The 12283-nt window shown below is 48.4% G+C and overlaps 1 protein-coding gene across 3 annotated transcripts in view; it reads right to left on the bottom strand.

Moving 5' to 3' along the window:
* The window catches only part of NUDCD3 (NudC domain containing 3), a 57252-nt gene that overhangs the window by 21751 nt on the left and 23218 nt on the right, over nucleotides 1-12283 (bottom strand). For 2 of the 3 annotated variants that reach the window (XM_042859318.2, XM_065584366.1), the window contains exons 3-4: nucleotides 5435-5470; nucleotides 4144-4276 (exon numbers count right to left, since the gene is read on the bottom strand). In XM_042859318.2, coding sequence (XP_042715252.2) covers nucleotides 4144-4276; nucleotides 5435-5470 — 169 coding nt within the window. The remainder of the gene's footprint in view (nucleotides 1-4143; nucleotides 4277-5434; nucleotides 5471-12283) is intronic. The other variant, XM_005312363.5, reaches the window with a different exon arrangement.

Genomic DNA, 12283 nt, shown 5'->3' with positions numbered 1-12283 from the left:
AATATAGAGAGCGATTCAAGGTCTCTGTCCCTGATGCTCAAAGTCCCCCATTGGATTGCCCTAGCTGCCTCTCCCCGCCACCACCACAACTTCCCATGACAACTCCATTCCACTGGAGTCACGGAAGATGGGACGCAAGGGTGCAGGAGACAGAACTTTCACCGGAGCCGTGCCTAGACTATGAAACCAACTCCCACAAGAGAGCAGAATGACTGTGGGCCTTGCTGAGTTCAGAACTCAGCTCTTCCATGTCGCTTTCAGCCCCAATAATTTCTTCACACACAAATACACCCACACACACCCACACCAAGCAAGCAAACAAAAAACCTATGAACTAATCCAGCTATTTTTCCTACAGGCTGGGAAGGAAGAAAGATTTGTCGTCGTTATTTCTATGTTCAAGTTCTGGGGAGGCACTCATACTAATGTGATGGGAGGGGAGGGGGGCTACACTCAATCAGAGTTCACGGTGAGAGAGAGGAACCTCTACCCTCCCAGTCTCCAGCGGCTGCTCCTCCAGGGACAGTCCAGGGACAGCTACATTTAAGCTTGCCTGAGCCAAAATGCCATAGCAACTGTCCTAAATCAAAAGTTAATCATGTTTAAAATGAGATTTTAAATCATCTTTGGTGCTGGGCACTAGTTCACAGCCAAGAAAGCCCAGTGAAGTGCATTTTAATCTCACTTTACTTTGGCTTTTTTGCTACCAAGTAGGAAAAGAGTACGCTTTTTTGTAGAACATGGGTGAACACTTCCAGTTTGCAAGCTGCTGTCATTCACAAATCCTATGTCCATTTACTTTCAAATTTGGTAGAAAAAATATACTTTGACCCCTGACCTAGCCTATCCATTTTGATGGAGATACGGACGTTTTTGTGGATTTTAGAGTGGGTCAAGATCTGGTTTAAATGAAAACTCAGCTGCAACCTTAGCTATGTAGTTGCTTCCATGACACTGGATAGATGAAAGAGAGGGTGACATTACCATGTGTGTGAACCGCTTCACTACAGCCGTCGTCTGACAAGGGGAGTGCATGCTAGAAACCCACGACTGATGATTCAGATGTTACCGTCACCTCTGAACAGCTGGGGTCAGCCACAGCTTAGCTCACAGCCACACAGCTTGCAGACTGGTGGCCTCACTCCAATCCTCCCAGGGCCTTTGCCCACAGCAGGGAATGTGGCGGTGCTGCAGGTTAGAAAGATCTGCAGTTTCTGTGCCGGGGGACCAGGACTGGATGAAAAGACACGAATGGTGTCACTTCCTGTTTCCCTCCCCCAGCCAACCCCTTCTTAACCCTGCCTATCCCCAGGACACCCCTTCCTGAAGCAGAGGGCCATGCCTGCGGTCACACACATGCCACCTTGCCAATGTTATTAGAGAGGAGAAACGTGAAATCGTAGGGCTGTGCAGCAGCCCAGCCGGGCATATTCTCCCGTGCAGAAGTAAGAACTCCTTCCTCCCATCTAAACCTCGGCACGGTGTTGTGGGAAAGCTTGTAGAGCAGCTATCTGCATGAGTACAACTCCATTCAGGCCCGAGTGCCGTAAACTATATCCTCTTCCGAAAGCGTCAGAACACTTGGAAACATTCATTCAGATTAAACCCCTCCATGGGGTAGATGAGGGCGAAAACAGCGATTACTTGACCCACCACTGAAATGCAGCCACTTCTGTGGTGGGCCAGGCCAGCTGTTTAACAGCATGTGGCATCACTACACAATTGTGTAGGACAATAAATGAAGAGAGCTCAAATCCAGTTGAACCTGCAGGGGTGTTTGGAGAGGAAGAAGAGGAGGTGGAATCTGGACAAGACGCTTACACCTTGACCCTTGCAATAAATGCCTTGGGAACGTTAAGGAACACCAGTCACCGGGAGCTCAATTTTACATCTCATTTAAAAGACAGCACCTTTAGCCACATAGCACCTCCTGCATTGTGCTGGGGAATTGACTCAGAACCAGCTTACAGGGGAGACCACCCCTAACGAGTCACCAACACCACTCTTACAGATCCTAGGTGGTCTCCCATCCACCTTCGTTTGTGAGATCTGAAGAGAACGTGGCACAAGTCGGGAGCATCTGTGAGCAGGTCGCGTTGGGCTTTCCTAATCACAATCTAGCCAACCAGCTCTGGGGGAGACAAACCATCTTTAAGCCAGTTCAGTTTCCTGATTACCAAGATTAGTCTCTGCAGTGGAATCGGGCTGACATCTGGCAAACGTATTTGCATGCAGGGAAAGGAGAAGTAATGTAAACTGAGCTAAAAAATAACATGAAGTGACTACATCAGCCATCAAACTCTGCTGCCAGGGACAGCAGGGTCACCCCCAAGGTCATGCTGGGATGCTCATTAAAAGGAAAGGAGGGAAAAAGAAAAAGGAAAGAACGACGAGCCAGAGGTTTCTTTCTGCCCCTCTTTCTTCTAAAGAGAGTGAACACTAACATTCCTCTCTCTCTCCTGTCCCTTCTCTAGTTGCTAGCGGCCTTCAGCTCATGATGCAAAAAGGGGGTTGGAGGATCCAGCACCATCAGAATGAAGGGTGGCTCTGCAGTGCACCCATGCAGTACCAGAGTGCAGGACCTCCCACGCGAGGGCCCTGCTCCTTCAAGCTGGCACCATATGCAGACAGCACTGTGCTTTCAAGTCAGGCGCAGAACTTCACTGGCCTGAAGGCTGTTCCCGAAGAGGAAAAGCCCCTCACTGCAAAACAAGGTAGAAGCAGGTGTTGTTTTCTCAGACCTAGCAAGAAATGGTTGTTTCATTTTATAGACCCTATAGAAAAAGGGTGTCTTGGGTGCCCCCTGCTGGCCCCGCAGCAGCAGTTAACTATATTCTCCCTACGTCTGTGCTGCCACTGTCAATTATGTTGATGCACAAACAAAGCTATTTCGGATACAGAGCTATGTAGGTTGAAGTTGGTGAACAAAACCGACTGTGCTCATTTCAGCTGCCCTGAAAACAGAGGGGAAGGGGAAAAAAAAACATATTTCCCAAATGGAAAAATACAAAGTCGGTGGGGGCCTCTTTAAAGGCTTCTAGGACAACGGAAAGTAAAAATAAACCTCTGGCTGGAACAGCCAGTGTCTGCGTACCCCTCCCCTGAACCCGCCCCCACCAATAAGATCACAGAGTGGGAACAAACCAAAGAGGGGTGTAATTTACATTAGCTACCCCAAGCCCACTGTCCAGCCCAGCAATGAGATGCTCACAGGGCAGGAAGCGTGGAGGAGGAAGGGCAGCTACAGCTACCTGTAGATTTTCCTGCAGGTCACTTGCCAATGGGTCTCTGCCAGGTTAAAAAAAAAACCCTCCATCCACCCACCTGACAATATTGTCAGATCAACTCACATTCAAAAAGGCAGGGCTTCCCCACAAGCGCTAAGCGAGCAGGGAGAACAGGGGAGGGGGATCGGATGGTCAAAGGGATCTGCCTCATTCACTAAACCCAGCTCCCATTCCCTTGTGAGTCCAAGGAAAACAGTCTGGGGTGAAATGAAGCAGGCCACTCTGCCGCATGCCTCAGCTGTAGTCACATGAGCTGCACTTGTTTGAATCCACCCTGCAGGCAGCTCTCTTACAGCAGCACAAAATAAAGCTACAGAGCAGCGAGCCACGGGGCAGTCTGAGAGAAACGGGGACCTCGTGTGGGACGACCTGGCCTTTAATTACACCAGTTTGGATAACACGTTTCCTTAGGAAACCTCAGCTTGGAGGCAAGGTCTGGGTTTCAGTGTGTGTGTGTGTGTGTATAATGTAGCCACTCAGAGGCAGCATCTGGGTTTCAAGCGAGGGGGAGTGGAGAAGAAAGAGGAAATATGTCATTGTATTCCTCCCGGGAAGCTGAAGCAGCGTCAGGGGTCTGCAGGGGTAGGGTGCGCTGATCAAGCCAGGGGATCAGCATCTGCACAGGCCACGCATGCCTGCATGAGAGGAGGCAGCTGCATTCTGCTGCACTGAAAGGGAATCAGGCATGGCCTTCAGTGGGCAAGTTTGGGGCACCTCTAGCATGCGCACGCCTGCTCCATCACAGTTCAGCATCGCTTTGCAGGCAATTAGAGCTGCTAAGAAGCAACACACTGGCAGGCTGGGGCGATGGGGAGCTCGTCACCCGTCACAGGCTGACAGCACGGGTGCTCATTACCTGCCTGCCTTTCACAATGTGCTTGGGCACCGGCACTTTAATCTCCAGGTCGCTGTAGTCTTGGGACCAGGTGTAGTTCTCTCGCACGGCTCCATTGTAACTGTCAGGGTTGGTCTGGAACTGCTCCTGCCTCCTGAGGGGAAAGAGCGAGATGGCAGGTGTCAAGTGGCTCGGCACGCGGCGAGCGGGAAACGCTAGGACACGCTGGGCGAGGCAGATGGAGAGTGCTGTGCCTGTAATCGGCTACCTGGTGGCAGAGCAAGGAGCACCGAAGAGCGACTTGAGAGGCACTCTGCTGCCCACTCCCTGGGACCTCTCTTTGCTAGGGACACCTGCTAAGGGAACAGGTTTGAAACAGCTCCAGGCTCCCACAAGTCTTCCCCAGTCCCAGGACCCTTTGTGCGGAGAGAGGGGTGTCACCTGCCTTGCCAGTTTGCTGCTTATTAATGGCCCAGGTAGACTCAATGTGTCTAATACCGGTGCCTTTCCCCACTTGTGTTTGCAGCAGAAACTCCCATGGCCAACCTAGGAAGGAATGACTATAAATGTGCAAAGGGATCAACACGCAGTGCGTCCAGGCCCCTCTGTCTCCAACCTCCATGCAACCTCCAGACAAAGGCTATTACCAGCCAAGGCATGTCTAGCCTGACCCAGTGACCTCAGCACACGTGGGAACATGACAACCCGATGAGGAGAGAGGAACTGGTGAACGGAGGCACACTGGGATTTTTCTAAGGAATATTCAGATTTCCTTTGGCTACTTACAAGGTGCTGAACTAGATGAACCCAGCAACAAGGGAGACACCACAATGGTGGACACAGGCTGCTGTCCTTTAGCATAGCCTTCCTGACCTGCTGCCACTCTATGAAGTGGTACAGAAGAAGCCACCATGTCCACACAGCCTACCTGCCTGCCCTGGCCAGACCAGAGAGAGGTGCTCACAGAGGTAGCTGGCGAGAAGGAAGTAGACTGGGCAGTATGAGAACAGCTGGAAAGAGAAGGTGGGCTATAGCCAATGCGTAGCTGATGGGGGCTACAGCTAGAACCCCTCCCCCAAAACATGACTACAGTATTGCCCCTTTAAACATTTCTCCTCTGTGTTACTCAAAGGGGAACTTCAAAATAAAAGGGAAGAATGAGGGAAGCCCACCCAGAATCTAGTGCAGAGACCCCATGCACCAGCTTTGACTAACTTTTTAACATTCTTTGTTGGTATCCCTGGGCTCAGTGAAGATATCCCACAATGCTTCACTCTGACATAATTAATGCCATAGATTGCAAAAAAGGCACCTGGTATTTGCGGTCTTGTGTTCCGAGATCATTTTGCTGAGCCAGGAAGTACCAGGAGAAGAATTCCACAGAGGGAGAAAGAAGATTTTTTAAATTAATGGAATCTGGGTTACCTGATTCCCCCCAGCCCACCCCCAAGCCTGGTTAGACACTCAGGTCTTATTTTTCTTTTGCATTCACCTTAAAAAAAAAAAAACACAACCCTAAAGCTAACTGCCATATGAGGAAATTAGTGTTTAGGAAACAAACATTAAGTGCCTTGGCTCTGATGGGTTTCTAATCTAGAGATGACGGCAAGATTTGCCTAGTAAGACGCTTGAAGAGTTGTCATAGTCTGAGCTAACAGCTTTGTTGTGTGGTGGTTTTTTTAAGAACTGGTGCAGTAGAGGAGCATTTTGGGACCTGTAGCTCCGGATTACCTGTCTAAATGGACACGGGTACATTTAAAAAATTCCTACTGACAATTTAAACGATTCAAGAGTCTGAGGAGCCCCTTTTAAACAATGCGGAAACAATTATTTACCTAAATTCCTTTATAAAACGTTGATTTGCAAAAGGTGTTTTCTGCTCCCCTGTGATATTTGCAAGGGTCTATCCAGCAGGGAAGAGTGGCAGCACCAAATATGCTTGAACGCACCCTCTCCTTCCTCTCTGGGCACAGGCCTGTTTGCCGACTTCTCCGTTTCAGTTTTGCAGCTGTTATTACCGGTAAACACCCTTTTGCAAGGTATGAGGGGCACAGTATGTATGCACACAAGCCCTCTACCCCAGTCAAAAGCAGAGCAGGCATGGGACTGGCGGCACAACGGTGAGATCAGCTAGAGCATAAGACAGGACGCGTAACTGACCAACAAAACAGTGAAAGTAACTCCACACAAAACAGTTGCCAGTGCATAAGGGGAACACTAAAGAAAAACAAACAATTGTTTTCATAGCTATAGGAATCTTATGGGGTATTTATAACAGTAATCCATAAAATTTTCAGCGGGAAATGAGATTCCTAACTTGTAAACATCCCTTTAAATCACTGTCAGATACAATCGCTTTCATTTTAATCTCACAAGAAGGGTTTGGTTTTTTTAAAAAATCGTTTCTAAACATAGCTGCAGCGCTAACAAAAGTCTGAGTTATTTTAAAATGTTTTGACACGTACCTAGTCTTCGATCTTGATTAATATAAACAAGGGCTACAGTGAGTTATGTAACAGGTAATGTAACGGGCCCACAAGACGGCCCACCCAAGGGACCTATCCCCCATGCAAGCACCCACGCACTGCTAGGCCTTCAACCAACCAAGTGTGGGTGGTTTCCAGCAGAACTGCATGCTGAAGATTATATAAGAGACACAGATTTTAATTAAATTAGGCTTTTTTTTTTTTTTTTTTTTTTTTTTAAAAGAGTTCAAGGGGTAAAAATAAGATGTCGCCAGTCTTATTAAAGCAGTGGTTTTGAAACCACTTGCTGAAATTAACAAACGAGAGCACCAGGTCCGAGGGGCGCACACAAGGCAGCAGCTGAGGGGTCTGAGCTCTGCAAGCTCAGCTGCTTGTTGCTATGTCCTGTCCCTGTGGAAATGGACCAGAGCAGAGATTTAAGGAGGGTCTTGAAACACTTTGACAAAGTTTGATTTGCCTGGTGTTCGCCCATTGGGCCTCCATTTCCATGGAGACGGGGTTGGCATGGCAGCAGAGAACCAGCGTTCTTGCTGGTTGGTTCCAGCTGCCAGCTTCCAAAACCGCCTACAGATTTCAGGAACCGAAAGCACTGGGGGACAAATAGAAAATGAAAGCGCAGGGGAAGATTTCAGACGCCCCACAACACCCTCGCCCACGACCGGCAGAGTCATCTTGGGAGGGCAAACTGGCTAATGATTTCCAAGCCACGTGATCACTTTAGATACCTGCACAGCGTGAATAAAACAAAAATCAATTCCAACTCAGGGTCCTGGTGTCAGCAGCAGCTACTGCTACTGACGAGACTCTGGACTGTCATGTTGCCATGCAAGGAGAATGCCTCAATAGAACTGTCTGAAAAAGCACTTTATGGTTATCCCACACACCCACATGCTTCATGGGGAGAGGAAGGATGGTCAAGTGGTTAGGATGCTAGCTTGGGCTGTTGGAGAGCCAGATTCAATTCCTCTGCTCTGCCACAGACTTCATGCGAGACCTTGGGCAAGTCACTTAGCCTCTCTGGGCCTCAGGTCTCCATCTGCATTAAAGATCACGAGGGGTTCAGATACTACGTCAATGGGTGGTTATAGAAGTAGCTGAGGTATACAGAGAGACCCATGTTTCTCATCCACCCATGAGGGAAGAGAGCTAGTGTGCTGCATAAGGGTTACTGAAAACAGCGGTGGTTATTCATCAAATAAATCCCTTTTGTAATAAGTCACCAATCTGTGGGGTGATCCCCCATATCCAGAGTCAGGCTCTGTATTACCCTAATCAATTCCTCCATTCTCAATGCTTTTTTATAAAGGGCGGGAATCGCATTTGGCCCTCTGAAGTATAAAGGCAGCCCAGCGGTGGTGGGGGGAGGAGGGCGAAGGGATTTAAAAAAAAGTAGGGGTCCTGCTTGCTTGTTTCCAGCAGAAATAATCAGGTCTCAATTTATCTGGCTTTGCTGGGCGAGGGCTGGAGAGCTAGGGGAATGAGGACATTACAAGAGCTATTGAGAAAGGGTCAGGTAATTTCAAATTCGGAGAGGGTCTTTTTGGTTAGTGCCTATTTAACTCAAACCCTTAACAAACAGCGGGGAGAAAAAGCTTTCTGTGAAACATGCAACACCTCCACTCCAACTAAGGGCTGAGAAAGCTGCTGCTCCAGTTCTCTGGTCCTCCACAGAGTCATCCTACAAAAACAGGAAAGACAATTTGATGTGCCTGATATTTCTAAAATAACAGCAGAAAAGCAAACAAACATTCCAGGTTTCCGTTATCCATGAGAAGAAAGCCAAAGGCGGCACACCTTTTTCACCTTAATTCCATATGGCTGTGTAAGTAATGGGACCACAGTCCTGTTTCATTCTAATCAGTTTTTCCCCTTCAGCCGCTCAGGGTATCTACTTGGGGACTCAAGTAGCTCATAAAACACAACTGTATTATTGTCATTTAAATAACATACACCAAAGAGGGCGACATCAGAAAGGTGGGTCATCAGGAGAATTACTGGATCAATGTCTGGGGCTTCCTACCAGCTAGCAAAAGGCAGGCTGGGATTTTTATTTCACAAACTGAAGCTGGGAGAATAGCTATTCACGACTGTATTGTAGGCGAGTTTACAGGCCTCTCCTGGGTTACTTAAAGCTTGCATCTCATTTTAATCTACAAGCAGGGGCTTCAGAATGACTTCCCGCTAGGGAATCTCCAGCCGCTCCATTTCTCTTTCCACTGAGCACGTTCTGTGTCCGCACCCCAACCTGCATGACAAGGCGGTTTGCTTTTTAAAGGGCTGCTCTGCATTTCTAATTGCAGCAGCCACTTTGCAAGGCAGATGAGAAGGAGAGTGCTCAGAGGTCACCCTCCTGCGGCAAAGGTCAGTCTTAACAAGGGCTTGCGAGGCCTGGAGAGAACAGGCTGTCGCACTCCCAGACTGACACCAGTGCGTCTCTGCTGGGAAAACTGGGCAAACAAGCTGAAGCTCATCAAAACGCAGCTACTGTGCTGGAGCCGAACGGCCCTGAAGAAGGAAGTCATCTTGACACGTAGTACTCACCAAGGCATGGCTGGAGCACACTTTCGCAGCCCAGCCATGAGTTGGGCCTCACAACAGCCTTGGGAAGTAAACCAGTATTACCCACTATTTACAGATGGGGAAACTGAGGCAGGGTGACTTGCCCAAAGCCCCTCCCATTCCTGCGTTCATGCCACCAAGCCATGCTGCCTCCTAGAGAGACTCACATAATAGGGATACCACAGACTGAGGTAATGCAAAGAATGGCCATTTCCTTCCCCTGTTCCCATCTCACCCAGCAACAGGGCAAGTGGAAGTTAGCAGCAATCCTGTCCCAAGCCTTCTCAGCAAGGCTGCAACACAGGTAGCGTTAGGAAGAACAGAGTTCCATCATCGGTGTCTAATTACTTCTCCAAAACTAGGTAATGCTTTCTCTTTCCACAGAATCTTTCAGCCTCAAAATGCAGGTAAGAGATCTGTGAACCCACTTCTGGGGTGGAATAGGGCAGCTGTCTCTAAAAGCACAGCAACAGTGCACAGAATTTGGGCCAGGACATTAAAAATGGGTGATTTAGAAAGGCAGGATGGAACTACGCAAGTGGAAACTTACCAAGGCAGTAGGGTTAACACCCTAACCTTGTGCAGGGGTAACAGGGGATTTTTAATGAAAGAAGTGGTCAGGACCTCAGTTTTGAACACAGCTCCTGCTACCACCACAGGAGGGCATTGGGTTCAGTACTGACCCAGAAGAAATGGCACCATTCACTGACTCACCAACATCATTTTGTGCAGCAACCTGGGTTTCCCACAGAGGCCTCCCGTCCAAACACCACCCTGGTCTGGCCCTGCTTGGCTTATATGATCCTTTGTGTTAGCAGCATAAGGTAACTGGCTAGAGCTTCTTAGCTGAAGTGGGAAGATAAGCTAGAAAACAGCTGATCCCCTCTCCTCAGAAATACTGGGATGGCTGCATCATTTCAAAATGACCAGGGCAGAGAGGACTCAAGGCAGCTTCTTCCATTATTGCCTCTTGCCAGGCTGAGACTTGGACGTGCTCATGGGAAGACAGCCCTGATGGTCAAACATGCTGCTAGTCTTGCTTCAACAGGGCCATCTAGTAGCACCAGCCCCACCTCCAGAGAGAGCCTTTCCTGCCATCACACAGCGAAAACAGTCCCTCCCACTGATTATCTCCCAGGGGACAGGGTAGTCATGGAGCCAGCTCAGGAACATCTGCAGTTGGTCTCCAGGCAGAAGACTGTCAATGACTACCACCCCCTGCTGTGCTGGTCAGTGCACTAGGGCACAGGAACACTAGCAATGGCTGGCAGCAGATGGCGGTGGGGTTGAGGAGAGGGAGGGTGAAAAAGCATCAGCTTTAAAATAAAGGGTTTGGTATTGATTGCACTTGGCTGCCTGGTGGTGGGGATGGTGTGGGTGGGTCTGTGTGTTCTGTCTTGCTCTATTTTTGCTCGCAATGTGTCATTTTGGGGGAGGTGAAACCTTTAACAATGCACCGCCGAGAAGCAGCAAATCTGTTTTTCTTTCCTATGGACTGCAACAAACGTCTATGCTGTCATTAATACCAATGCCTAGACCCACTCCCACCTAGACCCGGAGGTCAACTGACCATCCAACTGAAAGTGCTGGCCGCTGAAGGAAAAAAGGGAGGAGACTGTTACTTACCTGTAACTGTTGTTCTTTAGACTTGTGGCTCTCAACCTTTCCAGATGACTGACCCCCTTTCAGGAGCCTGATTTGTCTTCTGTACCCCCAAGTGTCACCTCACTTAAAAACGACTTGCTTACAAAATCAGCCATAAAAATACAAAAGTGTCCCAGGCACACTATTACTGACAAATTATTTACTTTCTCATTGTTACCACATAATTATAAAATTAATCAATTGGAATATAAATACTGTACTGCCATTTCAGTGTATGATATATAGAGCAGTATAAACAAGTCACTGTTTGTATGAAATTTGAGTTTGTAGTGACTTTGCGAGTACTTTTTATGTAGCCTGTTGTAAAACAGGCTACATATAAATATCTAGATGAGTTGATGTACCTCTGGTGGTATGCAGAGATGTTCCAGGGGGGTACATGTACCCCTGCTTGAGAACCACTGCTCTAGAGATCTAGTAAAACAGGGTCCAGACTCTGCCCAGGCCTTAGACAGGAATTCCAGGCTCAAAGGGCAAGCTTCGTGCCAGTCCCTGCTGTGGAATGCAAGCCCAGCAGCTCCTCCTAGAGCAGACAGTGAAGTTACTGCCACACATAGAAAGTGATGGAAAGAACCCTCAGCTCTGTAAGGAGTGGGAAGTCATCCCACAACAATCACAGAGAAGGAATTTTCTTCTCAATAGACTCCCATCTCAACAGATCCCCCACTCTTGGGGACTAAAGCTCCAGAACGGCTCTATGAAATTATACAATCATAGAAAGGTCATCTGGTCCACCCCCTCACATCTGGTCCACCCCCTTAATTATACCTAGACTGTCCCTGACAGGTGTTCATCTAACCTGTGCTTAAAAACCTTCACTGACAGGGATTCCACAACCTTCCTTGTTAAGCACTGGCACAGGTTACTGGTTAATGGAGAGGCGTCAGATAGCTCAGTTTGGACCTCTCCTGGCCACAAACACCAGACTTCTCACTCTCTACCCTCTCAGGAGTCAGCCTGACAGGGACACCACGCTGTGATGGAGAAAGATGCTCTCGTTCGGTGTGCTAAGACATGGACAGCCCTGATCAGGTCAGTTCCGCTACCCTTTGGAGTGTCAAGAACCACACCTGTGGCTGGCCAAGAGAAGCCCATCGGGATTGTGGCTCTTCTGCCTCTCCTGCAATGCGTGAGGAACTTTCCTAGCAGAGGTAATAGAGAAAAGGCTGAAAGAGCCTGAGCTTAGAGCAGATCACTGGTTTGTCGTCAACATTAAGTGCATTTAGTCTTGATCAACTAATTCTAGCTTACACTATGTTCGGTCACTTGGCTTTCTCCAACGGTTTCCTCTGATGAAACTTCTGATTGTTCTTAGTCAAAAGGTGGGAAATGCTGAGAAAAATCTGTTGAGTCCTTTCAGGAACAAGGAGGGGGCATTACAATTTTCACACCCTATGAACACTTTGCCATCAACAGTAAGTTTCATAACAGGCCCCCATCCTACTTTACAA

This window comes from Chrysemys picta, chromosome 2 (assembly GCF_011386835.1).
Source record: "Chrysemys picta bellii isolate R12L10 chromosome 2, ASM1138683v2, whole genome shotgun sequence".
NCBI classification, from domain to species: domain Eukaryota; kingdom Metazoa; phylum Chordata; order Testudines; family Emydidae; genus Chrysemys; species Chrysemys picta.
Note: the sequence above shows the minus strand (reverse complement) of the source record. Positions and strands in the feature narration are given on the sequence as shown.